This window comes from Diachasma alloeum, unplaced genomic scaffold (genome assembly GCF_001412515.2).
Source record: "Diachasma alloeum isolate Michigan unplaced genomic scaffold, Dall2.0 Dall_scaffold_00343, whole genome shotgun sequence".
Lineage (NCBI taxonomy): Eukaryota > Metazoa > Arthropoda > Insecta > Hymenoptera > Braconidae > Diachasma > Diachasma alloeum.
In genome coordinates, this window is record NW_021680482.1 from 61,595 (window position 1) to 87,756 (window position 26,162).

General features: G+C 36.6%; 5 protein-coding genes across 14 annotated transcripts in view; 3 read left to right on the plus strand and 2 right to left on the minus strand.

Moving 5' to 3' along the window:
* Window positions 1-1,022, plus strand: part of LOC107040825 (ubiquitin-conjugating enzyme E2 W) — a 4,830-nt gene extending 3,808 nt beyond the window's left edge. The window contains exon 4 of the mRNA XM_015261083.2: window positions 380-1,022. Within this exon, the coding sequence (XP_015116569.1) occupies window positions 380-393 (14 nt within the window). The 3' untranslated portion in view covers window positions 394-1,022. The remainder of the gene's footprint in view (window positions 1-379) is intronic.
* Window positions 1,023-1,997: 975 nt separating this feature from the next.
* LOC107040772 (dynein regulatory complex subunit 3) lies at window positions 1,998-5,684 on the plus strand. Its single transcript, XM_015260991.2, has 7 exons — window positions 1,998-2,163; window positions 2,716-2,999; window positions 3,148-3,320; window positions 3,644-3,801; window positions 3,877-4,069; window positions 4,885-5,457; window positions 5,534-5,684. The coding sequence occupies exons 1-7, from the start codon at window positions 1,998-2,000 to the stop codon at window positions 5,682-5,684; spliced, it is 1,698 nt and encodes a 565-aa protein (XP_015116477.1).
* Window positions 5,685-6,209: 525 nt separating this feature from the next.
* LOC107040797 (enoyl-CoA delta isomerase 1, mitochondrial) lies at window positions 6,210-12,275 on the minus strand. 8 transcript variants are annotated; one of them, XM_015261045.2, is made up of 6 exons: window positions 12,121-12,155; window positions 10,980-11,034; window positions 8,863-8,997; window positions 7,815-8,086; window positions 7,495-7,673; window positions 6,210-6,654 (listed from the first exon to the last, which is right to left on the minus strand). In XM_015261045.2, the coding sequence occupies exons 3-6, from the start codon at window positions 8,972-8,974 to the stop codon at window positions 6,366-6,368; spliced, it is 852 nt and encodes a 283-aa protein (XP_015116531.1). In that variant the 5' UTR covers window positions 8,975-8,997; window positions 10,980-11,034; window positions 12,121-12,155; the 3' UTR covers window positions 6,210-6,365. The 8 variants fall into 8 exon arrangements, with proteins under 8 accessions (XP_015116531.1, XP_015116529.1, XP_015116527.1 ...); XM_015261043.2 differs by lacking the exons at window positions 10,980-11,034; window positions 12,121-12,155 and adding an exon at window positions 12,181-12,275; XM_015261041.1 differs by lacking the exon at window positions 10,980-11,034 and having other exon boundaries at window positions 12,121-12,195.
* A 24-nt stretch (window positions 12,276-12,299) lies between these two features.
* Window positions 12,300-22,053, plus strand: LOC107040795 (F-actin-uncapping protein LRRC16A). Of its 3 annotated transcripts, XM_015261037.2 has the most exons (9): window positions 12,300-12,722; window positions 13,975-14,072; window positions 14,507-14,557; window positions 14,872-17,634; window positions 17,717-17,737; window positions 18,338-19,250; window positions 20,443-20,685; window positions 20,806-20,861; window positions 20,970-22,053. In XM_015261037.2, exons 1-9 carry the CDS (start codon window positions 12,686-12,688, stop codon window positions 21,081-21,083), a joined length of 4,296 nt encoding a protein of 1,431 aa, XP_015116523.1. In that variant the 5' UTR covers window positions 12,300-12,685; the 3' UTR covers window positions 21,084-22,053. The 3 variants fall into 3 exon arrangements, with proteins under 3 accessions (XP_015116523.1, XP_015116524.1, XP_015116525.1); XM_015261038.2 differs by lacking the exon at window positions 17,717-17,737; XM_015261039.2 differs by lacking the exon at window positions 20,806-20,861 and having other exon boundaries at window positions 20,970-21,093.
* On the minus strand, window positions 21,429-25,600 carry LOC107040796 (PCI domain-containing protein 2). Its single transcript, XM_015261040.2, has 5 exons — window positions 25,432-25,600; window positions 25,305-25,346; window positions 24,726-24,847; window positions 23,616-24,094; window positions 21,429-22,996 (listed from the first exon to the last, which is right to left on the minus strand). The coding sequence occupies exons 1-5, from the start codon at window positions 25,450-25,452 to the stop codon at window positions 22,482-22,484; spliced, it is 1,179 nt and encodes a 392-aa protein (XP_015116526.1). The 5' UTR covers window positions 25,453-25,600; the 3' UTR covers window positions 21,429-22,481.
* Between the last annotated feature and the right edge of the window lie 562 nt (window positions 25,601-26,162).

The window sequence follows — 26,162 nt, forward strand, 5'->3', positions numbered from 1 at the left end:
TATATATATATATATATATATATATATATATATATATATATATATATATATATATATATTTTTTAAAGAAATTAATTTAATCAATAATTAATAATGAATTTAATTAATAATTTTGTAATTACCTTTTTTTTGAAACATCTGCAAGGAAATTCAACAGTGTAAAACACTATAAAATATACTGAATATTGAAATACTATGGAATACTCCCAAAAACTGTTATAATCTTGGAAATGAGAGAACAGAAGAGTTTTTTCAGTTGTCAAACGAGTCGTCTCTTATTTTTTCTTCATTTTCGTTTGTAAATAACGAATGAATAGCCCATGGAAATGCTGTCCCTTTATTGCATTCAAACACTAACATTTCTCTTCTTGACTTCCAGATGATAGTGTTTAAATCAGGGTAGACGTGCCGCAGTGAACACCCATAAAAATTCTTCAAATGCACACAATTCCGAGTGAGATGGAGATAAATCAGAAATTAGTTAATTATTCTTTCCTTTGTGTGCATATTACAAGATTAAACTATATCATCGCCGTAGAAAATTAAGTAAAAAATTGAGTCGATGGCTGAAGAGATATAACTATTGAAAACCTAATCATCTAAAGAACTAATAAAAGAAATTATAATAGTGATCGAAAGGAACCTCAGAACTATAAGCTAAGTTGTGAAGCATTGAGAATTTGAAATTGATTGGAAAGCGATTTTTATGTCGAAGATTTGTATGAAGGGAGGGACTGGGTAACGAATGGAGAGGCTAACTGAAGTTTATCTATATTACGCAAATTATATTAGACAGCTGAAAAAGATCTCTCGTCGTTAGATAACAAGTTATTAAAATTGGGGAGTAATGAGAAATAGTAATGAACTTTTTTTTTCAGTTTATTGATAACTTTTGAGTCGAAATATACTGCACAATGCGATCTAGAGACAGACATGAGAAAACAGATTATAAAATTGATTAATGTTGCAATTACATGTTCACTGGCAGATGAGCTGAAAAATAAAGTAACTGGAATATTTTACATGGAGTGTGTTTATTGATTTATTCATTTCATTTGGAAAGATGACATGTCACAACATCCAGATTGTCAGTACTGAATTTAATGAGAGAATGTTATTGCATTGCATTGAACAATAACACAAGTTTGCAGTAAGATTTTTCACTAAATATTTGATGGAAAAAAGTTTATACTTTTGTTTTTTGGGGGTGAATTTTATACGTTTTATTTATGCTTTATTTTCTTTCGCTTTTTCTTGTGCAAAAAAAACGACAGAATGAGTTATATATAGGTTTTTTCAAAATAAATTTACAACTGTACTTGATCTTGTCTTTTCCTTGACTTTTCCCGGCCAAAAACGGTCCAATTAACGGTATGAATAGAAAAATTTACATTGATGAAATCAATTTTGTTTGACTCTTCCAACGTTTCGAACTCTCAAGGAGCTCTTCATCAGGGCAATGTTTATTCCGCGTAAAAATTTATAGAAAAATCCATTTTTATCGATTTTTTTCTATCGATTCCTAGTGAATTATGCATTTTCACTAGGAATCGGTGCGAAAAACTAGTAGGATTCGCATAGGACTTAAATAGAATTGTTAAAGAGTCTCAATAAGAATTTACTAGAATTTTTTTAGACAATTTTTTTCATATGTCATTTGAAAAGTCTTATAAAGCTTTTAGCAAATGTCAGAAGTTTCTTAAAAAGACTTATAAAATACTGATAAAACTCTAGGAAATTTTAAAAAAATCGTGGAAATCCGGAGTGCAATTTTCTTTAAAATCATCTCGAATCCACCTGTTCATAATTATTACAAAAACTCCTTCTCTTCACGCGGGATCAGAATATTTAGAGTTTCGCAGGTGTTACCCCCTCAGTTGCCTAGTTACCGCTTCATTCCCGAAAACTTACGATGAACAATTCTGACTTGCGTTCACACAATTAATAAAACAATTAATTAATTGATTAACAATTAATAAAACAAATTTTGACTTGCAATGGAGGAAGAGCAGAAAAACGAAAGTTCAAAATATGGAATCATTACTTATAAAATGCTCGAGGATTTGGCGATTCAGCAGGCACCGAAAGGCGAGGCTGGAAGACTATTTCGTGAGGACGGGGTTAAATTGGAGGAAGTCAAAGAATTGAGGATTGAATTTTTGAGTAGGTACACGTATGGAGAAATTTAATAGAAAAACCTAACGAAGTCGCTAAACAATTCTATTGCATTTCTATTAAACTTTCTATTAGTTTTCGACCAATTCTATTGAATGTTCAATATAAAATATTCTGTAGAAAAAGTCTATTGAATTCAAGTTTTCTAGATAATTTATGCTATTGAGACGTTTTCTATAGAATTTTCTCGCCTCCAATGTTCCAATTTTTTTAAATTTGATTTTCTTGATGAAGTGAACAGACAAATAGAATGAAAAAAACTCAGAAAATTTGAGCCAAAGGAATTCTATAGAAAATATCTCAATAGAATAAGTAATAGAAAAACGGAATTCTATTGAATTTTTCTATAGAATATTTTCTATTGAACATTTTAATAGAATCGGTCAAAAACTAGTGAAAAATTCAACAGAAATCCAATAGAATTGCAATAGAATTATCTAGCGAATTCACTTAGTTTTTCTATTAAATTTTTTCGTGCGAGACAACCGAGTCAACTGCGGGGAATTGCAGTCCCTTGATGATAATTTTGTTGGGCTTCAGATATTATCAGTCTAGAGCACTTGTGGCCGATGAAGAGCATCAGAAAGCTCACATTATCCCACAACTGTATTGAGAGAATTGAAAAATTGGAGGATCTCGTCGAGCTGCGAGAATTAGATCTCTCGTTCAACAGGATCAGTGTTATGGAAGGGCTGGGGCATTTACTTAATCTCGAAATACTGATTTTATCTGGGAATGATATTCAGAGGGTCGAGGGCATCGATGATCTCCACAATTTGAAGATTCTCAGTTTGGCGAATAATAAAATCGACAGTTGGGATCATGTAAACAATTTTATACTATCAATTTATTTAATAATATAAAATTGTCAATTTTAAAATTAACAATTTTATATTATCAATCTTTTATTAATTATTGTCGTTTTTCCATTTTTTTCTCTTCTTTTATATTTTATTGATATTATTTTTTTAGGTAATGTACTTGAGGAAATTTAAGCAACTACGTAGTTTGAATATTCAGGGGAATCCCTGCATGCATCAAGACGGTTTTACAGATTACGTTATCGCATTTATCCCTCAATTGGTCTATTTCTCGTATCGAATGGTCACTGAAGAGCAGAAGGATAAATCTCGGGAAATTCACCGGTAATATCTTACGCATCTGATCTAATCATTTTCATGGCTAAAGAAGGCGCGTAACTAAATTGATATTTGTTTTAATTTCGTTTTTCTATTTTCTTTCTGCCTTTTCCTTCTTCATTCGGAAGTGTCACGACAAAACGAAATCAATAGAAAATCCTAACTCAATCACTACGAAATCCTATTTGATTTCTATTAAAATTCCTTGGAGTACATTTTTAAACTTTTTATATTGTATTTTTCGTGGTTTCTCATAAATCATATTGAAATCAATCCGCATTCAATTGCATCGATCGCATTCAATTGATGGGTATCATTGTTCCACATAGACTTTCCATCGCAAAAACTGAAGAGAGCGAAACAAATCTTCAGCGTTCCGAGAGCAAAACTAAAGCGATAGAAGAGAAGAAAGTGAAGGATTTCGCAGCTTTCGTTGAGAATCTGGACGACGGGGAATTCTTCAATTCGTTATTCGAAAGGGACGAAGGTACATGCGACCTTGCAGCTCTCACTTTTTTCATTTTTTTTCATTATCGAAGCTTTGAAACTCTCAATATTTCAGAGAATACGATGTTCAAGAAAATAAATATGATCACCGAGGGTGTTTACGAAAAGTATAGAACAAAAATCAACGAAATATCTCGTGAAATCTACGAATTCGGGAATAGTAAACAAGTTGAGAGGGCGAAGGAACTCGCTATGTTTAAAAAAACGGTCGAGGATGAACAGAATTTGGTGAAAATCACTGCTAGAAGGTGAATTTCTTTTCACATAATTACATTTTTCATGCAATTTTATCATTTTATTCGGCAAATCTCATGCAATTACGCGCGAAAAAATCGTATTGAAAAACGTAGCGAATTGGCTGGAAAATTATATTAGATTTGTCGATACCATTTAAAAATTCCCCACTTTTTCTACGCGTCTTTTTTTCACTAAAAAATTTTCAGTAGAGGAAGTTTTTAATAAAATTGTAAATATTGCAACAGCTTATGCTATTGTTGAGATATTTACTATTTTTCTATTTATTGCCATATATTATACCCTATTCGGGTTTTTACATGTTTTGCGGTTTCATGGACCGACTTCCTCTCCAACCGTGTCGCATTGTAACCCCAGGGAGCTGTACCCCACGTATAAACTCTCCTGGGGACCAGGGGAAACCATGGAAAACCTTGGTCGACACGGACGTCCATCGACCGAGCTTCATCGGAGAATGTTTTCCTAACACTTCTCCGATGATTCTTGGTGTCTAGACTTCCGTTCGACGGTTTCCGAAAGATTAAAAATCGCAATTGCCCCAAAGCCGGACTCTCGAACCCGCGCCTCACGGGTCCCACTGTCCGGCCGAGCGATTTAACCGCTTCGGCCACCGTCGCCGGTTGAGATATTTACTATAGGAATTCCTCGACTCAAATTCTCTATAAAAAACGCGCAGTCAAGATGCGGAATTTTTCAATAGAATCCCCGAAAAACTAAAAGAATATTCCATACAAATCCGATAGAATTTTCTAACGAATTCCCTAGATTTTTCTACGATTTTTTTTCGTTTGTAACAACCGGATTCCAGATTAATGAACGAGATAGAAAATCGCAGAAACCAAATTTTAGATGATTTGAGAAAGAAAGCAAGCGATAACTCAGACAATCATCCTGATAACGGAACCCCCGGGAAAGTGTCAGACCAGGAGGATTCCATGCTGAGTATTGAGCTGAGAGAAGCCCAGAAAACAACGGAGGAATTCAACAGATTCTTGTCGTCAAAATGGACGAAATTAATGTACAATGAAGTAGTGCTCCACGAGCAGATGGGAGATGTCCTAGAATCCTTCACGAACAACATGTCTGGGGCAATTGGAGACTTCGTTGACTTCGTGAAGGAACGATTCTCGCAAATGCGAAGGGCTAAAGAGGATTATCGCGAGGATGTCGATAGGATCATCAATTCGTACACTACGGGTATCAGTTTGGACGGGGAGACGGTCGCCGAGGATGTGAAAGAACTCCTCGAGAATTCAGAAACTTTGAACGATAGTTTAACGGCTTCTCATGAACTTCGCGAGTACCTCATTGATTCGAGGGAAACAACGATGATCCAGCGCGCAGAATCGTGGCTTCGTGATTTGATCGATCAAATTGAGTCGTAAGTTCAGGTTTTTGTAAAAAGTACAGGATAATGATCGGACGAAATTAATGGAATTAATCTTTGTTTGTTTGAGACATGAGAACAGTCGACATCGCTCTAGGATTTTGGAGATTTCTCACTTTCTTCAGTTCCAAAGGGAATCATTAGAAGGTGTCTTCCAGGTTTTGAACATAAATATTGATAAAAGTATTGAAGCGGATGTCGCAGCTGCACTCGATGAATAGTTTCTTCCGAGTAAATAATAAATGGGGTAATTTCTTCAGAATACACAGTAATTGTAAATTCGATTTTTTATTGAAGTATACTTTGGTGAGTGTACGAAGTATAAGAAAGGTGTAAATATAATTATTTTGTCTTCTTTTTGCGGGATTCAATGCATAAACCCAGAATTCGCTCGGCAATAGAATAGAATTCTATTGGATTTCTATTGAACTTTCTATTAGTTTTTGGCCGATTCTATTGAAATGTTCAGTAGAAATTTTTTTTTTTAGAAAAAGTTTATAGAATTCGATTTTTCTATACTTATTCTATTGAGATATTTTCTATAGAATTCCCTCGGTTCAAATTTTCCAGGTTTTTTTCATTTTTGTCTATTTCTCTTCATCAAGAAAATCAAACAAAAAACTTTGAAAATTTGAGCCGATGACATTCTATGGAAAATGTCTCATAAAAATCCAGTTGGATTAAAAACAACTATGAAACCAGTTTCTTCATAATTTTCTTGTTCAGAGAAAATAAAAACACAATAATTACAAATTCGATATTTTATTCAACAATGATTTGAAAAATGTACGAAGTATAACAAGGCTGTAACCGACCCTCATATTAAATGAAGAATATTTCATGATTGGAAGCACAAAGTTATTGCATTGATTATCCATCATCAACAATTACTAAATAATCCACTATTTAGCCTTCTTCTTGAGGGATTCAATGTATAATCCTAGACTAGTCTGAATTCCCGGGTTTGTAATTGCGCTGATAAACACAACAGTATCCGTTTCGCGATTTTTCACCAAATTTTGAATCATGGACTCGCGGAGAGATTTCTTGGTCATGGCTCTAGCTCTGGGAGAAATTTGACGATAAGATTCTATGTACTTCTCAGCCTTCGCCAGGGCATCTTCTTTGCTGCTCGCTAATTCGTCGACGAGACCAATTTCCAGCGCTTGCTGAGGAGTGAATAGGTCTCCTCTGCATCCCAGAATGGAAAAAACGAATAGATTAGTGATGAAATGAGAAATCAAATCCAAAACATGGGTGATTCCGGCTCAAGTCCACAAAGAAAAAAAAAATTTTTTACATCTGCAGGATTTTTAATTGTGATAAAAAAATATGTATTGAAGAACGCATGACGAAGTTACATCCTTTTTACTAAAGATCAGCACAAAAAATTAATAATTTCCAATTGAATCTCAATAGAATTCTAAGCGAATTTGCTAGGAAAAAATTTGGCAGATTTTTTCAAAAATCCACTGGGTTTTTCTATTTTTTTTCATGCGTGTTGTAATTCGTCGAATTAAGGTGAAATTACACTGTTGAAAATATTATTAAGAGGCAGTTCCACTGAAATTTTAAAGAATTCTGTAAGGGAAAAATTCCATTTTTATCGCAAAAATTAATGGAAACTAAATTTTAGTTCAATTATTTCATGAAAATGATTAAAAAAACCGGAACAATTCAAATAAATATATTCTTGAATTTTCAATTAATAGAAAAGCGAAATTTGGTACTGAACATTTATGTTTGGATTGAAAATTCAAGTGAGTTGAGGAATTCTCGTCTTCCTGCTGCTCAAAAGTGGAATTTCATTGAGAATTTTATTTTTTGCCCAAAATGAAATTCAACGTCTCTCTCCTAAAAATTACTACTAAACTTTTCACTGAAATTACTACAAAAATTTTCAATGAAATTTTAAATTTAATTATTTTTGCCCCTAAATTAAAATCAATGTCGCTCTCTCTTAAAAATTACCATCCAACTCTCCATGAAATGTCATTTTTTTCCAAAAATGTATAGTCAATCAATTCTTACCTCAACAGAGCTAATTCTGCTCTTCTCTGCCCGATTGTTTTGATGTAAGGCTCTTGGAACCAAAACGGTGCTACAATTCCAAGTTTCGTTTCATTCAAACCGATTGTGTGTTTACCATCAACGAAAATTCGGTATTCACAGCTTATGGCTAGAAGACAGCCTCCAGCAGGACTTGCACCCTTAAAGAAAAACATTCCACTGTTATTTCCCTCCATTTCTCTCGAGACCGAGTGACGTGAAGAGAAAATTTCAAAAGATCAAAAAGCCAAATGAATCATTCAGAAATGAAAATCAATCCCTCATGAATAGCATCTTATTACATTAATTGCAGCCACTGTGGGGATTTCTAATTCATTCAACAGGATCCAGGTGTCTTGCAAGGTGTTCCAGAATTCGGTACATCTCTTAATATCCGGCTTGTACATCTCCATGATGTCAAGACCACCAGAGAACACTGTTGGCAGTGATGATGTGAGAATGAGCCCTTTGCTCCCATCTTTCTTGAGTTTTTCTAATGACTCTTTCAACTCTCTCAATATGTCCAAGTTCAAACTATTCACTGGCGCTCGGTTCAGCGATATAGTACTCACACCTATTCAGGAAAAGAATAAAGCAACTGGAATTTTTCATGAATTACGTTGTTTTATCGTCGCAAGTGAAGAGACGATGACAAGGCTGAGTGAAAACAAAATATTTTCTCGAACAAGTCTTATTTGGAAAAAATGTAAGATGAATAGAAAGTAAGGAAAAGAAAACGAAACTAAATGTAATCAATTTGTTAAATGTAATAAACTCTAAATGAAGGGATTTTATTACAAAAAAAGTCTTGTTTAAACCAAAAGAATCGCAAGTTGAAAATTATAAAAAAAAAATCTAGTGCTGACCATTTGAGCTGTCGTGACAGGAAAATTTTTGTCGCAAAAATAGATTTAGTAATTACAAAAAAAATTAATTCCTTGTTGTTTATTGTTATTTGATGCTCTCAAACGTATTTTGCATCCGAAAAATGTTCGTTTTATGTAAAACAAGGGACAGTAACTTTTCGTTTTGGCTTTTTAATGATCATAAATAATAAATCAGCTCATAAAAAAAATAATAATAATATGATAGCAATCAATTTCTCTCTATGAGAGATATTTTCATCTCGAAAAGGCACCGTCTCGTGTAAATAATCCACCTCTTGAGCCGAACATTGAATTGTTGTTGAAAGCAGAATGATCATTCATGTTCGAGACTTGCAATTTCAAATTAAACAATTTCTTTTTTAGTAATTTTTAACAGACGATTTTTTTGCTCCAAAGAACTTGTTTGAAAACTTGTTCGTTTTTTCTCAGCGCAGGATAGTGAAATAAGAATGATGTTCCTTACCTGTCTTCTCATTCTGGGTGACATCCAAAAATTTGCTATTCGATGAATATAGTCGTGACAATATCCTCCAATCCGCCAGTCGTATTGCTTTACGTACAGAAGGAATATTCATTGTCTATCAGTAGAAAAAAACACCTTGAAGGAAACAATATAAGAGTGAGGAATTGGGTCAAGTTCTCACGGAAGGAAGACCAAACATCAAAAGAAAAAAAGTAAAAATTCGGTGAAAGAAAAACAAATATCAGATAAAAAAAATTACGGAGGAAAAAACGAACATTGGAAAAAAAATAAGAATAAAAATTTGCTGAAAAGAAATGAGTTTTCAAAGAAAAATCATTAAATTTCAAACATTCAGAGTAGTCTCGATTCAACCTCGTCGATTTTCCAAGAAAAGGAAACTTTTGTTGATTTCGTTTTATGCAATTCTGATCGTTCACTAACGAAAGGTCCTCAGAATAGTTTCACCACCTATTTCAAGAATATTAAAGTAAATTGTCAAAAATGCAAATACAAATTTGAAAAAAATTTCGGTTCGAAGGTTTCATATCTCATTTTGAGTTGACGATTGTGTATTGGTCTCCGCGGTCTTTAGCGATTTGACGATTAAAAGATAATTAAATCACAGTCATCGCCTTGGAATGAAATATTTAACGGTTAAAAAATTTCAAGTGAGGGTTTCATCTAAGCAATTAGAGGCCTCATTAGAGGCGTTGAAGAACGTTGTTCGACATACAAAAATCCGTGATATCAACAAATTCCAATTTTTATAGGACACGTCACACACCCGCAAGCTTCGAAAGATTCCTCGAACTTATCACTGAATGGTACTTGCTGCTTCACCCGTTAGAGGATATAACCAGATCGATCAGAAGAAAAAGAAATTATTTAGAGCGTATTGCCAGGGAGAGACCGTTTGCGTATATTCGAACCCCACCAAATACGCACTTGCGATCGTATCTACAAACGGAAATGGATAAAAACTTCATAAATTAGCGATACGTTATAACTTTATTACTGAAATGATTTGCATGCAACTTTCTGACCAAAGGTCGTTTTTTCTATCATAAGAACAACTAGAATCGATTACTTGAATCGATAAAAATCGCACTTAAAAAAATTGATATGATTATATTGTTGAGATAAAAAACCGTTGGTATTGGAGAATTTCACAAAAGCTAAATAAACAATTGAATGAATTTATTAATTCAAAGAAAACTCAGAAATTCTAATTGAATGCAGTTCATCTTTTCGGAAGTCTGAGGATCAAAAACTGCAGGGGAGTTTCATTTTTCCACTTTAACTTTCCAAATTCTACTGGAGAATATTTTTTTCTCTGAAACTTTTATTAAAAACTTGCATCGAATATTTAATATAAAATCTATTCGAATCGACGCAATTCGAATAGAACTCTAATAGAAATGTCGTGTAAATTATCTCGACGGGTTTTTTACATTTTCATCACGCTGTGACGAAAAGTGAACTTTTCCGCACGCTCCGCGTGCCTAAAAGTCCAATTTCCGTCACATTGTGATGAAAAATATTGTTCGTAACTCGTGAAAAAATGTTTTTTAGCTCGTTACGAAATATACTATTTTTACATTACTTCGAAAAGCTAGTAATTTTGCGGTTACTGGAATGTTTTATTTTATTCCGACTGACGAAGACGCAGTATTGAACACACAAATATTATAAACAATAGTACATTCTGTCCCGCGTACAGATAAACCGCGAATTTTAACTTCACTCTGTTCGGTTGGATCGCGATTCTCGGTATTTCTCAGTTCTAGGGGCATAAAATATTATTTTATGCCTTTAGAATCGTAAAACTGCGATTCTAACTCGATTCCCTCAGGAAAATCGCGGTTTCCGGACATAAAATATTATATGACATACGGCGATCAAACAATTTTCTGACTCACGTGATTAAAATATAAAGCCACATTAGTCAGAAAATTCTTTCATCGCCTGGGGACATTGATGTACTGCTACATCACGTGGTACGATTTCCGGCATTTTAAGAAATACCTTATAAAGGGTAAATTTCAAGAGGGTCAAACGTTGCAAGAGAAAAGAGGTATTTTCACGGTAAAAATGTTCCAATGCACTTATCCATCTACCTTGTATCCACGGTAGAAATTGCCGTAAATCCACGGAAAACGTCCTCTATCAGCGCTACAAGTTACCGTAGAGCGTGTAAGAAAAAAAACTCAATAAATAATGAGGTTGACCCTTGTCAAATTCAGTCCTCATACGGGATTGACCCTTACGAGATGTGATCCTGGCGAGGTATGAAGCTTGTAACTTTTATCACCCTCGGAAAGTAGGGGAGGTTGGGGTAAAACGGACACTTTTGACTTTTTTTAAAATGTTAATGAGGGGTTGAAATGTTGATAAACTTTAATAATTTTTTTTTTCAATACAAAGAACAATTCTTTAACTTTATAACGAGCCTAAACTGAGCTCAACTGATCAATTTGTTTCTAAGTTATGAATAATTTTAAAAAAGTCTCAAGTGTCCGTTTTACCCCACCCTCCCCTACAATCTTCACGGTTTACGATAAAAGCTATACTGTTAAAAATTTTCGTCTGAATTTTCCGTGCCAAATTCTGGAAACTTTTATCGTGTTCAAGTTCCACTGAAATTTCAGTAAATCTTGTCAGTAAAAAATCAAATATTCCATTGCTTTTCTATTCAAATGATCATACTTGATTTCTCAGTTCAATTATTCCGTGAAAATTCATAAAAATCAAGACAATTGAGGGCAAAATTGAAAATTCATAACATTTCGTTTCTGAATATTCATGTTCCACTGTAAATACAATCGAGTTGTAAAATTTCCATCTCACTCCAACTGAAAACTTATGAATTTCCCTAAATTCTTCTTAAAACTTGAAACTTCATAACCAGTTTCCCCCTAAATCCAATTCACCGTCACTCTCATGAGATCTACCATAATATCTTCCCCGAAATTTCAAAATATTTCCAACAGTGTACTATAAAAAATAACGTCGGCTGGTTGTTTACATTCTTCACATTAATTCCGTAAATTACGGGTTTATTACAATGTCATAAAAAAAACTGCGGTTATGGAGATGTGCCCAACCCTGGTGATAACCCCGTTAGAATGCCCTTCAACAATCCCCAATCATCCTGTTCGTGAGGGGTTTTCCCATCGACCTTCACGTTAATACTGAACTCCGACCAAACGACGAAAAAAAGTGCTCGTCAACCAAAAGGACGAAAATAAACAATCGAACCTGAGTTTTGATGCTTCCCACCTTCCCACAGTTTCAACAGTGAAGTAAACAAAGACGCACCTGCCAAAGTGCCGAGCCAACAACTGGAATTCGGCGCATGCGTGTGCTCAAAAAAGCGATGCGAGCGACGCATCACGCAGATGTGTATATACATATATAATCGGGGTCGATGAGTCGTCGTCGCATTGTCGTGAATCGGCCGCCGTCGGCATTGGAATGAATTGAATAATAATTTATCCGGCATCAGTGACTCTTGGTGTAACGTGTAATAACTACAGACACCCAATACGCAATTGATTCGTCATCTCGACTCACAAGTGCAGTCATTTCCTCCAATTCACCGTCAGCCGATTCAAGGGCAAGTGTATGTGTGTGCATTGTAATTACAACATGGCTGACGTACCCCAAACTCAAGTTACCCCGGAGTTTTTCATTAGTTTTTTTGTATTCTGTGGCATTCCAACGTCAAGTGTCACCCTCGTGCTGGTTTAAGCGAGGAAGAAATGTCGTGATTTATTTTTCGGTATTTTTCGTAATTTGGTGATTGGATTACTGAAGAGCAATCATGTCAACTAGGTCTCAACTCACCAAGGATTTAAATGGTATCTATTTGCATTTTAATTGTTGAGTTATTACCCGAGCTGGGGACTATTTCGTGAAAATCAGATGTAGATACTATTGCAAATAGTTTTCACATAGAAATACTATTTGAAGTAGATATTTCAAGGTGAGGTTTTGGTTGATCAAATTGTATTTATTTGTCTGTCTGAAATTGAAATAAAATGGGTATTTCAGTTGATATTCATTCTAATGTAATGACGAATAAAATAGTAGTTACCGATTTATCTCACTATTCAGTTACGGGCCGGTTGCACCAACACGGACGAAACAATTTAATAGAAAGACCTAACGAACTGGTTGGAAAAGTCTATTGGATTTCTATTGAACTTTCTATTAGTTTTAGGCAGGAAACAATAGAAAATATTCAATAGAAAAAAATAATAGAATTCGATTTTTATATTTAACTTATTCTGCTCAGATATTTTCTGTCAAATTTCCTCGTCTCAAATTTTTAAAATTTTTTGTACTCTATTTTTCTTTTAGTCAAGAAAATCACACAAAACGGGAGAGATTTGAGCCGAGGGAATTCTGTAGAAAATATGTCAATAGAATAAGGTGTGTAGAAAAATCGACTTCCTTGCACTTTTTCGATAGAATATTTTCTAGTGAACATTTCAATAGAATCGGCCAAAAATTAATAGAAATCCAGTAGAATTGTCTAGTGAATTGGCTAGGTTTTTCTATTAAACTTTTTCATCTGCGAAGCCCTGTTAGCCAAACAAATCGTCATAATAAATTTATGTCCGGAGTAAATTTATTTCACAGCTAAACAATTTTAGGAATCCGTCTCAGAGTGCTTTTAGCCATTCGGTCGTGAATATCAGATCAGTCGTGAAACTGAAATTTTTAAAATTTTGATTTCTAGTCGAATTGTGAATATGAATGAATTTGTCACGATTCCGAAAAAATGACTTTTATGGTCGAAAATTGATTGTTTATAAATTATTTGTATAAAACGTTGGTAATTTGCAAAAATTGCAATTTTTTAATTCTTTCATCAATCTTCTTCCACAACTAAGCTCTCTAACTTTTCATCAGATTTTTAGAATGCTTTCTAGCGCTTCACTATCGACATTCGAATTCAGACCTACAAAATTTGAATAATAAAATCTTTGTAAAATTCCCGGGAACTTATTTGAAATAGTATTCCAAATAATACTTCGCTCAGCTCTGGTAATTACGTGATTAATTGGGGTATTTTTGGGTGATTTATCTCGTGGATTTTCTGCGTAGAATCTGTGAAGGCTCTTCTCGGAAAACACGTCAAGATTTTACTCAAAAACGTCGTCAAACTTGAGACCAAGCCCGACAAGCAGGAAAATAGGGTTCTGGTGAGTTTGGGAATATTCTCTGAAGATTAAGGATGTTCGACACCCTTTTAGCCAAAATTGACGTTGTTTTCATTTTTCTGGCAAATTATCGATGGGAGTAACGTGAAAAAATATAACGATTTTGTGGTTTGTCATTCTTTAATGGCTCACGAAGTTGCGTAGTGGTGCGATAATTTTCATGCGTTTTTTCTACAGTTTTGTGATTCTTTTTAAAAGTTTAGAGAAAACGCAGGAAAATGTTCGCACCACCTTAAAATTTCGTCAGTCATTAAATAATGACAAAACGTAAAAACGTTATATTTTTTCACGTCAATTCCATCATAAGTTTGCCAGAAAAATTGAAAAAAAGGTCAATTTTGGCAGAAAGGGTGTAGAACATCCTTAATGGGTTCTTGTCAAATCCTGAGATATCATTTGACGATTTATGTTTCCAGGTATTTTCACCATGTCGTCTGTTTTTGTTGACTGCCAAAGTTCCTACACGTGTAAGTAGTTTGCTTGTTAACTTAACTTTTAACGTTATTCATTGCAAGAAACCTACATTCTTACAAATGGCCATATCCCGAGACCCTTCAGCCTAGAATACACTTCTTTCGTACAGTATCAAATTATCTCTATCAGGAGCTGTGTACATGTGCTTCAATGTTGATGGCCCAAATTGTTACTTTATTACCAAAAATATTCTCACCATGCTGTGATGGATCCAATTTTCCACTTCTTCCCCTCGCATAAACGCCAAAAAATCTCAATTCCCGAAATAAGCTCTCCCCCATCTGACGCGAGACCTCCCCAATTCCAGATCGATTGTCACTTCCACTACCTAGAGATCACCTCGATAGAATCGCGTCGACCAAACCAGCTATGCCTAACCGCGGGAGATCGCACCTACAATTTCCAAACAACAGGCACCCTAGGAACTACCGATACAACCGAAATAGACGCAATGATAGAAGCCCTCCACACAGCGATTCGCAACATATTCCCCACAGTCCCCCTGAACTACGTGATCCGTAAGATCGACGTGATCCCAGCAAGTAGACTCCAAAGTATCCGAGGTTCAGAATTAGCCCGAAGTACAGAAGCCACCCGAACCACAGGCCCATGCGGTGGCTTCTCCACGCAATACGCCTGCATGTGTGACCTCCACAGCGTCCAATACCGCGACGAGGTAGCCTGGGACGTGGACACAATCTACCTCTCCCACGACACCCGCGAGCTAAACCTCCGGGATTTCGATCATCTCGAGCAAAAGGACCTGGTGCCAATAATATCAGCCCTCGAGTACAACACGTGGTTCACAAAATTCCGTACATCGCACATGAAACTCTCCCACGAATGCCTAGAGAGACTTCTCCACGTTGTAAGAAGATCCCTCTCCATCCAAGAAATGTATCTCGATAACTTAGGAATAAAATGGGACTTTGCGCATAAATTGTCACTAGCCTTAATAGCAAACAGCAATACAGTTCTCCACACAATTGATCTCTCCAACAACATAATTGAGGACAAGGGTGCAACCAGTCTCTGCGGAATAATAGCCAAATTGACCCAGGGTAGTCACCTGAGTGGTGGCAGTGCAATAGGTAATCTACCAAAAGGCATGCAAAAGCTGAACCTGTCTCGCTGCGGTCTGACATCAAAGGGCATCGCCCAAATAGCCCACGCCCTCAGTCTAAACCGCAGCATGCCAACAAGCTTGCGCTCCCTCAATCTCTCCGAGAACAGTATAAAAGACGATATCAATAATCTGTGTAACTACCTTGCCCAGCCGAATAGCTTAACTCATCTCGATCTTGCTGGCACTGATACAACACTCGAGTGCCTATTTGGGGCATTATTACGTGGCTGTGCTACAAATCTAGTCCACTTGAACGTCGCTAGAAACTCATTCACAAGCAAGAAAACCAAAGAGATACCTCCTAGTTTTAAACAGTTCTTCACAGCAACACTTTCACTCAAATATCTCAACATTTCGTATTGTAAATTACCACTTGAGGCGCTCAAGCATCTGCTGCTCGGTCTTGCTTGCAACGAGAGTACAGTTGGTCTTGAGCTTGATATGAGTGGCAATAATCTGGGATCTATGGGAGCACACGTCCTCGAGAGTTGCATTCATGGTGTGCGGTGTATCGCGTCGTTGGATATATCGGATAGTAATATGGACGTTGATCTTGCGCAAGTTATAACGGCTATTGGTAAGAACAAATCGCTGAAGCATCTGTACATGGGGAGGAACACAGCGGGAATGAAGAGTAAGCATATATCAGTTGTGATGGACTGCCTTGTGCAGATGATTCAGGAGGACGACTGTGTCTTGCAAAGCCTTCACATACCGGATTCAAGGTTGAAGGGGGATCTGTACAGCTTGATCAATGCTTTGGGGAGCAACACTTGCCTTCATACGTTGGACATCAGTGGTAATCAGATCGGCGATCCCGGTGCTAGACTTCTGGCCAAAGCCCTGCAGATCAATAACCACCTCAGGACGATAGTATATGATAAGAATAATATAACTCTGCAGGGTTATGCGGATATCGTTCATGCTCTTGAGAAGAACTACTCGGTTAGGTACATGCCATTCCCCATTTACGATCTGCAACCCTGCATGAAAACCTCGGCTGAACGGGCTGAACAGCTGGCCAAGAAGCTGCAGGATATGCTGCAGAGGAATGTCACTCCCTGCAAGTACTCGCATGGCCAGGCCTTCAGGCTACAGCAGGGTTTCTTACTGAGTTCTACTCAACAAGTTGTGGATAGACTGGTGGTGCAGACTCAGGATACTATTAAGACGCTGGCGGCTGAGAGTTGTGATGCTAATAATGATATTAATTATGCGACTGGACTCATTCAGGACGCCGATAACTCGAAGCAGCTGCTGCCCAGGCTGCACGAGGTGCTGCAGAAGAGAGATGAGAAGAATCCTATTGAGTACAAGCTGAGGGAGATTGCGGATGATGTGCACAGGGTTGTTAGCGAGTACTTGGAGGACTCGTTGGAGTCCATTCTCAAGTGCGCTAATGATCATTGTCCGACGGTTATGTCGCAGACGGTTGTCAGGGGCGATGAGAGCGAGCCGATATCTATCGATCAGGATCTCAGGAATGCTTGCAAGGAGAAGAACCAAATTAGTAATGAGTTTATCAACTCGTGTATTGTTGAGCAAGCTGGGACTGATATTGTTAATAGAGTTAATGAGCTGAATCTGGCGGTCGCTGCTCATGTCTCGGATAGGGTGACTGATGAGGTCATTGAGTCACTGTCCAGGAGCTACAAGACACTCATTGGAGATAGCGCTGATAGGACTAGGAGCAGTACACCGGATGTGCTCAGGCCAAGCGCTAGCTCCATCAGCAGTGGAAGTGTTATTGGAATTAATCCGAGTATTGGGACGTCGGGGAATAATGAGGAGCACATTTATGCGGTTGTTTCGCATGCCTCTTCCACTACGGACAACTCCGGAACTATGGGAGGGGATGGAGCTTCCAGCACTACCACCTTGGAGGATGGGTATCCCTCGGGGATTCTGGGGCCGCAGGGGGAGAAGGACGATCAGTCGCCAGTGGTGAGTTTATGCAGTGTTTTGCTAAGTCCATTGATGAACGAATTTAATATTTTTTCATTGTTCTGTATTGCGACACACGAAGAAGCTGGAGTATTTGAATCTTGTAAGTAAGAGTTTGGAGGGATTGTATTTGTCGGTTGGTTTTCTGTAGAGGTTGAAGCACATTTTCAGTTTTAAAGTTTAGTTTGATGTCGAAATTTCATGAAACACTGATTTCGTGTAAAAAAAGTTTCGACAGGTTTAACAGTTTTTATTATTTGTTTGTAAGAAGGAAAAGTTTGATGAAGGCATTTTTCACGAAATATTATTTGAATGACACTGATTATGCATGTAATTTTCAAGATTCTTCTCACGCAAGTTAAGTAGCAATTATTAGGGTCGAAAAATGTGTGAAAAATCCGTTGATTTTCTATTGGGACTTTAGGTATTCTATGGAAAGTGGAAAATATTCTATAGAAAAAATCCATGAGATACGATTTTCCTGGACAACTTATTCTTGCGCCATTTTCTATAGAAATTCATCGGTTTCAAATTTTCCAAATTTTTCGGTAGACTTTTTAAATGAAAAAAAAAATTATAAATATTATTAATAACATTGTTGATATTAATAATAATATTAATACTTAAAACGAAGAAAAATGAAGTGGAAAAAACATGGAAAATTCACATCGCGAAATATAATCTCGAAATCTCCTTGTCCAAGGCAACTCCGCACTTGTCAAACAAGCGCAAGAGCCTCCACGGTCGAAAACTGCGTCCAAAATCGGTAGTAGACTCCGTGGAGGGTCTCTCCGCGGACGACATTCCAAACTTACTGCCAAGTCTTCCAAAAGACACAACCGAGGGAACGTCGGAGAACGAGCATTCCTTAACAGAATCCTTGGATTCGATATCAGAGCTTCCGAACACGGCGGGTCAGCAGCTCCAGCACCTCGTGAAGACCCGCCCCAAGAGGGCGAAAACACGCGCCCCCACGCGCCCGATGTTGCGATCAGATCCACTCCCGGTGGATTCTCTGGCTCTCGGTGAGGGTTTGGACGTGTTCTTCAGGCCCACAACCCCAACGACACCCCTCATATCGCCGACCAGTGACGACAGCTCTTTGCATACTTTCCCCATTGACGGAAGTCCTAATTTATCGTTAACAAGCCACCGAAGTGTTCCACCAGAGACGGAGAAGAAGCCGCACGGCTGCAGTTCTCCGATGCTGAAGACTCTCCTTGAACCCGCGCCCAGATCGCGCTCCAGTGATAATCTGGAGAAGTTCTCGCCCTTGACGGGGCGCAGGTCCCAGGGGGATACGCCACTCACTGCCTCACCGCTGGTGCGAAGGAGTACGGAGAACCCTGAGGGGGAGCAGAGGAAGAGGGGAGCACTGCCCATCACCAACGCGGTGGTGTCACCCTCGTCGTCTCCGACCTCTGGGAAAGACGACACTTGTCCGTCCGGTGATGTGCAGAAGGGACAGGCGAGTTTTGGAAAGGGCGGGGTCAAAGCGTTGACTGGGAATTGCGAGCAGAAGGCGAATTCTGGGGGGATCAGGGGGGGCAAACCGGCACCACCGGCTATCGCGCCCAAACCGAGACCCTGGAGCATGAGTAACGACAGGAAATCTGGTGAGTTGGTGGGGACTAGAATTCATTCTTTTTCTGTTTGAAAATTTGAGATTTGATGGGGGTTTGGCAGTTATGCAGAGAAAAACTTGGGGTTTCGCAGAACTTTGTTACTGATTTTTTTTGAACACTAAACGATAATATTGGGAGACTGTGAAGTGCATGATGTGTTGATTCAAAGATAAAGCTCAGAGATAAGTTTTCGTGGATTTTACTCACTATGTGCCCTCCCGGATCACAACATTGCCTAATGTTCTCAAATTTTTTTATTTCATAAAACTTTCAGTCATTTCCTCGCAAAATGCAAAAATCTCAACATTAAACATCCCAATCGTTTCATTCCAATCCAAAAGTATTAGGAAAAAACCTTGCAATGTTTGACATGTTGATTCTCAAAATTGGGTGATAACTATTCATTGATTTTACTCTCTGTGTACCCTCTCTGATCACAAACATGGCTTAAGATTCTCAAATTTTTATATTTAATAAAACGTTCCGTCATTTTCTTGCAAAATGAAAAAATCTCGATGTTCAACATTCCATTCCTTCCATTCGAAATAAAAAATATCGGGGAAAAAACCCTGCTATGCATGACGTATTGATTCCTAAAATTCAGAAATAACTTTCAACAAATTTTCATTTCTATGTACCCTCTCGAAGCACAGACATTCCCTAAGATTCTCAAATTTTTATATTTCATTTCCTCGCAGCATAACAAAATCTCGATATTGAACGTTCCAATGTTTCCATGCGAAATCACAAATAATGTCAATAGTATATTTTGATACAAGTTCATAAAAGTGTTTTTTGACCCATGGGAGCTGTGCAGCGCTCATCGAAAGCGAGTGCCACCCTCCCAAGGGACAAAGAACACTTTTTCCACGGCTGCCAAACCCTTTTTTTGATCACAATGAATGAAAAATTGAATTTTTTCAATTTCACTTTACGCACTAGCGATGAAAAAATATTTTTTGTCCCATGGGAGATGTATAGCGCTCATCGAAGGCGAGTGCCACCCTCCCAAGGGACAAAGAACACTTTTCCCACGAATGCCAAACCCTATTTTCGATCAAAATGAGTGGAAAGCAAGATTCTGCGCAAAATAAAATAATTAAAAAAAAAAATTATAGTAAAATTTCACTTCACGCACTATTGATGAAAAAACCAGGCAATGCATGATGCATATCTTGTGCAGGTGAGTTCAACAATCTATTGAGTGATGGGTCGAGTCCAAATACCTCAGCGGGAAATACTCCAGATTCGGGTGATGCTTTAGACGAATCAATCGATAGTGGTGTGAGTGGACCAGCCTCATTACCTCCAACTCTATCATCAAGCAGTACAGTTAGTTCACTGAGCAGCAGTAGTGTTGAAAAACGATCAGTCAGAGAACTCGCAGCGAGTCTAAATAAAGGGAAGACCGATCGGAAGGAGAATGGTAACTAGATCACTCAACTCTGCTTCCCATATTCAATTAAATTTTGTTCTCTTCCATTTTTTTTTCAATTTACTTTTGCTTCACTCTCTTTTATTTCTCGCTCCAATTACGTTATTTTAGAGCAAACGCAAGTACCCTGGAGGTCGTTGCTTCATCGTCCCGTTGACCCCAATAAGGTATTAATCTTCTTTTTTTTATTTTCATTTTGACGTTCTGCACTAACGAATTCCGATAGATTCCCTTGTTTTATTCGACGAGTCGTTAAAAGAGAAAATTTATTTCAGGTACAGCAGCCATTGAAAAAGGATGAGGAAGGACGAATTAATTTTAAACTCCGAAGAACATCATTTCTCCGCGATTCGAATTTCAATTACGACAACGATGTCGTAGACGTTTGACAGATTAATTTTCTCTTCCATTATTAATGATTTTATTCAACATTCCAGTTTCTAACATGTGCCATTAGCAAACAAATTAGACATTCAATGAACTTACGTGTTTGCCAAGGCCTAATTATTTCATTTTACCGAATGAATTTACGTTCCAAGGCTGGTTTTCACGGTGAGACTAGTCAATTTATCATTGCTCTCATTCGTTTAAGGAAAGTGTAAGACGAAGACATACATATAGCGTTCGTTCCATGATCTAATTAGTGACTAATTGCCAATAATATTAAAAATGAAAATTATAGGCTTAAGTGAAATTTTTTTAAACTTCGCTCTCTAATGATAAAATCAACTGGCAACTTTCAAGGTTTTTTTATTTCTCCATTGAGTGAGTGGTGTCACGAACCAACTATTGGTTTGTAATATTTATATGTAAATATTTATACAATTTTTAGATAATGAAATTAGTTTAGTAGAGTTATGGGCACTATGTACGATCGAGTCAATTGTTTTTGCTTAAATTCATGTCATGTAAGTAATTATTGAGACAATTTTATCTGTCGAGCGATTTGCATTCATTATTGGGGTATTGTCGTTTTATTTTTAGTTAGTATCCATCATGCATGGGCTCATTGTGCCAAAAGAGAGTCGAGAATGGGAATCAATTGATAGAACATCAAATGTACCTTGTATGATACTGTAGAATTTTTTTAACAACTTTCCACAATGTGTTTTAACGACTGTACAACGGGTCAGGCAATTGCGACCAAATATTAATATTTATCGTTCTACATTAGATCTGCAATATTTTTTTCCAGTGTTTTATTTTCGAACTTTTTTTACTCGTCATCTTCGTTTTTTTAATATGAATATGTAACACTTGTATGAATTTGATTATTGCGATGATATTTTTATCACGTATTATGATATTATTGGCATAGAAAAGTGATATAATCGATAAATAAAAAATTATGCAAATGAAGGGTTGGTCTTTGATTTCTGTTCATAAGTAATTGAATTATGGAGTGTTTCGCTCAAATATCAACATACAGGAATCTTATATCATTCAAGAACGATTTGAGAAATGTATTCGTTGGTGTTGTCCTTTCAAATTAAATTTGCAACTAGAGATACCGTTTTGTCCAGTTCAATTAACGTTGTAATTATTTCTTCAACATCTCTTGACCTTTCTTAATAATTATTAACATCATGGAAATGAACACTTTCGTTGGCCGGCGATTATGATATTATTGGCATAGAAAAGTGATATCGACAAATAAATCGACAAATAAAAAATTATATTTGTTTATTCATTCGTGTTTTGCGCCAGGAAACGCAGATAGTATTTTTTAAAAAGTATAAATAATTGCTGTATTGATTGCCTCATTCAAAAACGGACATAGAAGACTCTCATATTATCGAAGAAAGATTTGGAAAAGGATTTTGCTTGGAAATAACTAATTTCTTGTGCTGATGGGAGATGTATCCTTTGATCTTTCCCTCGTAAATTAAATTTGCAACTAGACACTCAGTCTCGTCCATGTCAATGTCTTCGACTCCATACATCTGAAGGGCAGTCAGCAAATTTTGCACCGGAATTTGGTGGGTGCTCATCGCCAGCCACACTTTCTTGAATAAATTTCGATAAGCCAGGAGTTTCAATTTCTCCACGATGAGATAGATTCCTGCTCCGATGAAAAAACTCTCGTGTTTCGTCATCACTGTCTCTAATTTTCGGAGATCTCCTCGTTTGACTGCCTCGACCAATTCCCAAAACTCCATCAGGCTGTACTTCTCGAGGAGGGATTGCTTTGGCATGTACCCCAGGAGCATTTTTACAGGGACTAAGTACGTCAGGATCAGACGCTTGTTTTTTGAAGAGGCTTTGTGACAGTGTTCGAAAGCATAGGTGAGATATTCATCAGCTGGAAATGTAGAAAATTGAGCGTAGAGAATTATTTTTCCATGGATTAATATTTTATTGCAGAATTAACTTCTAAAATATGTCTTTATATGTCATTGTATTATAATAATAACATGATGCTTGGAAATATAGAGGAATTTCTCTTTGAATTAAAAGGAAGAAAGAATGTTTTGCTCTTGTTTTTCGTTGTCATTCTTCCAAAAATTTGAAGTTGAAGTTTTTGCGATTATTTTTCAATTGAAACTGAAAGCTTTAATTTCATCCTTTATTTTGAGAAAGATCTATGAAATAATGGAAAATAATCAATTATCCTCCCTAAAAATTCTGTTTTCGAAATGATGAACTTGGCCACATTCAGAATTTCACCAGTAATTAATCTCCAAAAAAATTAGGTTACCAAAGGTTCGAAAAATATTCATAATTTGTCCATAACAAGGGAATGATTTGAATAATTATTATCCATTAATTTATTTAAACTCTTTACTTTTCATTCTATTAGAAAATTTTCTGTTTGAAAACTTCTAAATCTATACTCTAGTACACACGAAACTGAAAGACATGTTCGGAAATCCTCAATGCATTAATTCTCAAAAAAAATAATGAATTCTCTGTGCATTTACCTGATTTATAATCACTATCGAACATAGCTTTCCTCCCAACGAAGAATTTATACGTAATCCTCTGAGCCAATGGGAAATGATCCTTATAAACCGAGGAGTCAATAGCCCTGATGAGGGGTTTACACAGGTGCAGTTTATTGATCCTAAAATAGACTTTCAAGAGTTGATTGACGAGGGACAGCATGCCCCATCGTTTTGTGTCTTCCTCTGAGCTCCTGTTGTCAGCTGCACACACCCTGAAACATCCCATTAGGCACTCTGCACACTTCTCGAGGACTTCCCCAGGCTTTGTATTTTTACTCTTCAAATTTTCAGCCTGAACTGCTAATAATCGCAGCTCAAGACAGACTACGTTCATCACAGGGAGCATCCAGTTCTCTTCCTTCTGCAACTGGAGGATTTTTGTTACGCTCTGGACCACTGCACTCTGATTATGGTATGCTGCACGCGCATCTTCTTTACTGGCAGAGGCGAGAGTTCTGTAATTTCATCGAGAAAATGATAATCGAGAGATCATTTTTAATTGGTAGGACACATAAGTATAAAAGCGAGTTACGTACGACAAAATTTCATAGGAAAACAATTTCACAAACTGTTATTTGTTTTCCATTTCGGAAACAATTTCGTTAGGAAATTCGATGGGATTTCTATTGAACTTTCTGTTAGTGTTCTGACGATTCTATTGAAAAATTCCGCATCTCACATGTTTTTTTTCAATAGAAATATTCAATGGAGATCTATAGAAAATATCGACAAAATTGGATTTTTCTATACTAGTTATTGAGGTATTTTCAATAGAAATTCCTTCCCTAAATTTTCCAATTTTTTCGTTCATTTTTTTGAATGAAAAGAGAAGACAAATAGTGGAAAAAACATTGTTAAAAAATTAATGTTGAACAATTTCTATACGAAAAGTCTCAATAGAAAATGCTGCATAGGAAGATGGAAGAGCGCAGTGAAGCAGCAGAATTCTTCAATAGAATTTTCTTCGATACGTTTTTTAATAGAAATATTCGAAGAAAAATATTCTATACAAAAAATCAATAGATTTCAATTTTTCTTATGCCACTTATTCGATTGTTGCGTAAAGAATATGAGAGAGTTATTTACTTCAAATGAAGAAGAACAAGATCATCGAAGGGAGCTGATAAATGCTCCATTGCTTTCGTCATTGCAGATTCAGTGCTCAGTTGGGGGATGTTTGCGTGATTGTGACGTAGAGACAACAAGTCCTGTTGAAAATAAATGATATTGAAATAACAAATTCAATTATTGTAAGAATTAATTGCATAATTAGAGAAAATCAAGCGATTTTGCTTTTGAAATTTCCAATATGGTCCGACCAAACGATCAAATTGAGTTCTGTCTCATTTTGGAACAGATCCCAGACTTTTTTAATTTAACAATTTTTTCAGTGCTTCAGCATTGATGAAAACGAAAATTATTGAACGAATATTATTTTTCAAAACTTCAACAATCCCCTTCCTTTCATTATTATGTTTATTTTCTTAAGGACAACACAATTGAATAACTAATTCAAACACCAGGTGAGTAACTAAGGAACAAGTAAGAACCCTAAAAGTGACTTGAGAATCATTGAATAAAAATCTGCAGTTTTCGACTGCTTGAACATTAAAAATTGCAAATTTCTCCTGTTATTTTTTGCTGACAAGTTTTTGAAGTACTCACTGCTAATGCCAGTCCATCCTGATTCAACCAGACTCTTCTTAACTATAAAAAACAGATGAATTGTTCATCATTCATGTTGAAGACAGAACGCAAACAATGACGAATTATTGCTGTCAATTTTAATTACCTGCATTATGTAGGAGTCCATGATAATTCAATTGTTTTCATAAATTGTTGGACACGAACGACGTTTGTTGACAAGCAAGAGCGATCCACAGAGCAAGCAGGGGGGGCCCATTCGTACTTCCGCATCTGTACACATCCACGGCTGTCCACAGATTGGTGAAAAATGTGAGGGGACAACTGTACACAACCACATCTGATCCATAATTAATATCGACTGCAAATAAAACGAATGCAATTTCTACTCTACCGACACCTTTTGACCGACTGCAAAGACCGTGCACAGATATGGTTGTGTACAGTTGTTCCCTCACATTTTTCACAAATCTGTGGACAACCGTGGATGTGCCTACAATTGCGGAAGTACGAATGCCCCCCCCTCCGGCAGGCACGCAAGTTGGACTGACTTCAGACGTCAGGCGGAGGCAAGGGTAAAAATAAAAATTACAGCGCTGAAATTGGCAACGCTTCACGCGCCAGCCAGGTATAAAATGTAAAATGACGGTCATTTCTGGTCATATGACGCGACCTAAAAATGACGGTTATATAAAGCACTAATTTTTTAGCTAAAAATAATGATCACGAATAATTTACAATCAAATTGTTGTCAAAACATCTATGTAGATGCAAAATGACGGTCATAAATAAAATAAATTATTTCATCGATAGAGATGAAAAAAAAGCCATTTCGTTTAAAAAGGAAATTAGGTTAATACAAAATTAATTGAAATAAAA